This window comes from Sciurus vulgaris (assembly GCF_902686455.1).
Source record: "Sciurus vulgaris genome assembly, chromosome: 11".
NCBI lineage: Eukaryota > Metazoa > Chordata > Mammalia > Rodentia > Sciuridae > Sciurus > Sciurus vulgaris.
Window position 1 is genome coordinate 40,533,545 of NC_136472.1, and position 3,491 is coordinate 40,537,035.

Here is a 3,491-nt window from a genome sequence, read left to right on the forward strand (position 1 = left end):
AGAACCTAGCCCAAAGGGGGATAAAGGAAGAGAGGAAGGCAACATCGCTGCCCAGGCAGCGAGCAGAGCTGACAGCCTAGAGCTGGCGCTGCGGGACTCAGAGAGCTTGCGGGTTCCTCTGGCTGGCGCCTGCGAGTACAGCAGCGGCTGACCCTCTCGGGTTCGGGGATTTACAGAGACGTGGAGCGATGCTTGTGACTATGCAGCTCCTCAAAGGCCCTTAGAAGCCTGTTCTCGGCGCAGTCCAGGACCTCCAGCCCCATGGAGCCCCCGATCCCACAGAGCATCCCTTTGACTCCCAGCTCAGTCATGATGCAGCCCCTTCTTGATAGCCGAATGCCCCACAGTCGGCTCCAGCACCCGCTCACCATCCTTCCCATTGACCAGATGAAGACCAGCCACGTGGAGAACGACTACATTGACAACCCTGGCCTGGCGCCCTCCACCGACCCCAAGCGGACCCGAGCTGGGGCCCCAAAACTGGCCCCAACACCTGCCCGCTGTGACCAGGATGTCACCCATCACTGGATCTCCTTCAGTGGGCGCCCCAGCTCTGTCAGCAGCAGTAGCAGCACCTCCTCTGACCAGCGGCTCCTAGACCACATGGCCCCGCCCCCTGTGACTGAGCAGGCCTGGCCCAGAGCAATGCGCCTCCAGCCCAAGGTGGTCCACTGTAAGCCGCTGGACCTCAAGGGCCCAGCAGTCCCACCAGAGCTAGACAAGCACTTCTTTCTGTGCGAGGCCTGTGGGAAGTGTAAGCGCAAGGAGTGTGCGTCTCCCCGGACGTTACCCTCCTGCTGGGTCTGCAACCAGGAATGCCTGTGCTCGGCCCAGACCCTGGTCAACTATGGCACATGTATGTGCCTGGTGCAGGGCATCTTCTACCATTGCACCAACGAGGACGATGAGGGCTCCTGCACTGATCACCCCTGCTCCTGCTCCCTTTCCAACTGCTGCGCCCGCTGGTCCTTCATGGGTGCCCTCTCCATGGTGCTGCCCTGCCTGCTCTGCTACCTGCCCGCCACTGGCTGCGTGAAGCTGGCCCAGCGTGGCTATGACCCAAAGCCACAGGATGGATTTAGGAGCCACTGAGCAGTGCATTCCTCCCTCCTGGGCCGCATCACTAACTCGGGCGTTCCGCTCATCACACTGTCCACCGGTTCTTACCGAGCCACAGACTTGCCTGACTGCTATGTGTCCTGAGTTCTCTACTCAGATGCTTTCCAGAAACTTGATGGGTAGAGGAGGCCAGGGCAGCACATGCAAGACCAAATAATCATTTTGCCAATGAGTCTGAGGCTGTGGTCTCTGGATCCAGTCATGATGTTTTTATAGAATGATTAAACCAGATGCTAACAGTGTTTTAAAAAATAAAAAAATAATAATAATAAAAGGAAGAGAGGAAGAGTGTTAGTGGTGGTAGACCTTTTCCAATTGCATATGAATATTTGTTGTGTTGTGTTGCTGGTCTTAGCGTGTGCTTTTCAAAAACACCTCTGTAGGTCATAACTCCTGGGTAATAGGTAAGTTGAGAAACATTGGAAAGAATCCAGAAATAGATGCCAAAGAGTTTACTCTCTGTTCATAATAAGCCATATTTGAACATTAATGTATTTATAGAATGAGTACTTTTACTTCAATTGTGAAATAAGTAATCATCAAATTCTGGATGAAAAAAACTTCCATATTCAGAAAGTTTTTAGTTTTTCCTTTTGGTTTTTAATATCTTTCTCTAACATTCAAAATATCAGACATGCTGATCTCAATATGGCATAAAATTGTTACTTGTTGTGTCACTGTTAGTTTCAAAAGAACAGAATAAAGATCAAGATTGACTATTTTAACAGCTTCCCACTTTTCCCATAGGCCTGGCAGGTCAGCCATCAAGACAGGGATTAGACTTAGACTTACAAAGAAGTCCTTTCACAGCCATTATTTCATTTAATCCTCCTAATAAACCTATGAGAGGTAATGGTATCATGGATGCCACTTTTTATAGCTCTGGAAAATGAGATGAGAAACTTAAGGCTCAGAGAGTGAAATGGAGCTGCCAAAGGCAGTGTGGTGGAACTGGAGTATTCTGACTCCTAGTGACCACTGATGAAGATGAGAAAATACAGATGGAGAAAGGGGACCCTGAGCAAGGGTAAAACACTATGGAATGCTAAGCCTAGAAAGTCCTGAGAAAACATAGGTGAGAGATGTAGAATGAAGGACAACTAAATCCCAAGTCAACCTCCTGTTTCTCCTAATTAAAAAATAGGAAGAATACTGTCAACAAACCAGAAATCTGATGCACATGCACATGTCCAATTGGCTGCTTCCTTGGACTGCCTTCAATGGATACAGAAAAGGGAGTGCATGACCTTATTCACCACTTTTCTTTTCTTTTTTTTTCTTTTCTTTTCCTTTCTTCCCCCCATAAACCACATCCTCTCACCTGGGTAGGTATCTGAGCAGGTGAGAGTTTTCTCCTATGATGTGGGCAATTATTTCCTTATTTCCTCAAAAGTATTTCTTTAAGAAAGTTGAAAGTGGAGCACTTGCAGGTGAATGGGGAGTTGGGGACCACACTGACCACACTGTTTTAAAATACCTATACTAATACAACTGACAGTTTGTAGAAGAAGTATGCCCTTGTGTGTGACTGAGCTCTCTTTTCATACTGTAATTCCCTCCTCTTCCAGGAGGGTGTCATTTTCCATACTAACTGCATTTCCTGTTTTTCAACTTTTGCAGCATTGCTTGAAGGTTTCCTTTGGTGCAGAAAATGTTACAGTGGCCAATCTTTGTAATGAGAGGGACATCGGCATTGCATGGAGAAATGGATGGGCTCATTGAAATGACCTCATGCAGAAGGACAAAATGGGTGTGGACACATTTGGGACTGCAAAGTATTCTCTAAAGCAATGGTACCCAAATATGGCTGTACATCATGATTATCTTTGCAGCTTAAAAACAAACAAAAACAACAACTTGTGGCTGGGCCCCAACCTAGATACCCATTGTTGTATCTGTGAGTGGGATCCATGAAGCAGATGATCTGTGTGTAGCCAGGTTTGAGGACCCAGGGTTTTGAATAAAGAACTCAAAGAAAAGAAAATGATGCCAGGACTTCATTCCATCCTCTGTGGACAGTTTAAAATATGGACTGTGTTTCCCAACAAATTCTTGAGAAGTCTTCATACTACCTTTATTATTATGGAAAATTGATTGGGGCATTTAAGTTCAAGTTCAAAATGGCTGACCTCACATCCAAGTCTACTTTTCCTCCCTCCCCAAAAACCCCGACTTCACATGCTCACTTCACATCTTTGCCTGAGTCTTGTCTTTAGATTTCTTTTGAGTACAGGTATATACTCTGCCTACTGTGTGACTATGGCAAGCTGTGAATGTTGAAATTTCTATTGGTAATGAAAAAATGAGAACAAAATTTTCAGAGTCTACAATTTTAAGCTATTCTATCATCCCCTAAATCTACTGATTTTAGG

General features: G+C 46.3%; 1 protein-coding gene across 1 annotated transcript; it reads left to right on the plus strand.

Annotated features, from left to right (window-relative positions):
• Positions 1-219: 219 nt before the first annotated feature.
• On the plus strand, positions 220-1,092 carry LOC306639813 (protein sprouty homolog 4-like; the record flags this gene model as incomplete). The annotated part of the gene is made up of 1 exon (XM_079103533.1): positions 220-1,092. Exon 1 carries the CDS (start codon positions 262-264, stop codon positions 1,090-1,092), a length of 831 nt encoding a protein of 276 aa, XP_078959659.1. The 5' UTR covers positions 220-261.
• Between the last annotated feature and the right edge of the window lie 2,399 nt (positions 1,093-3,491).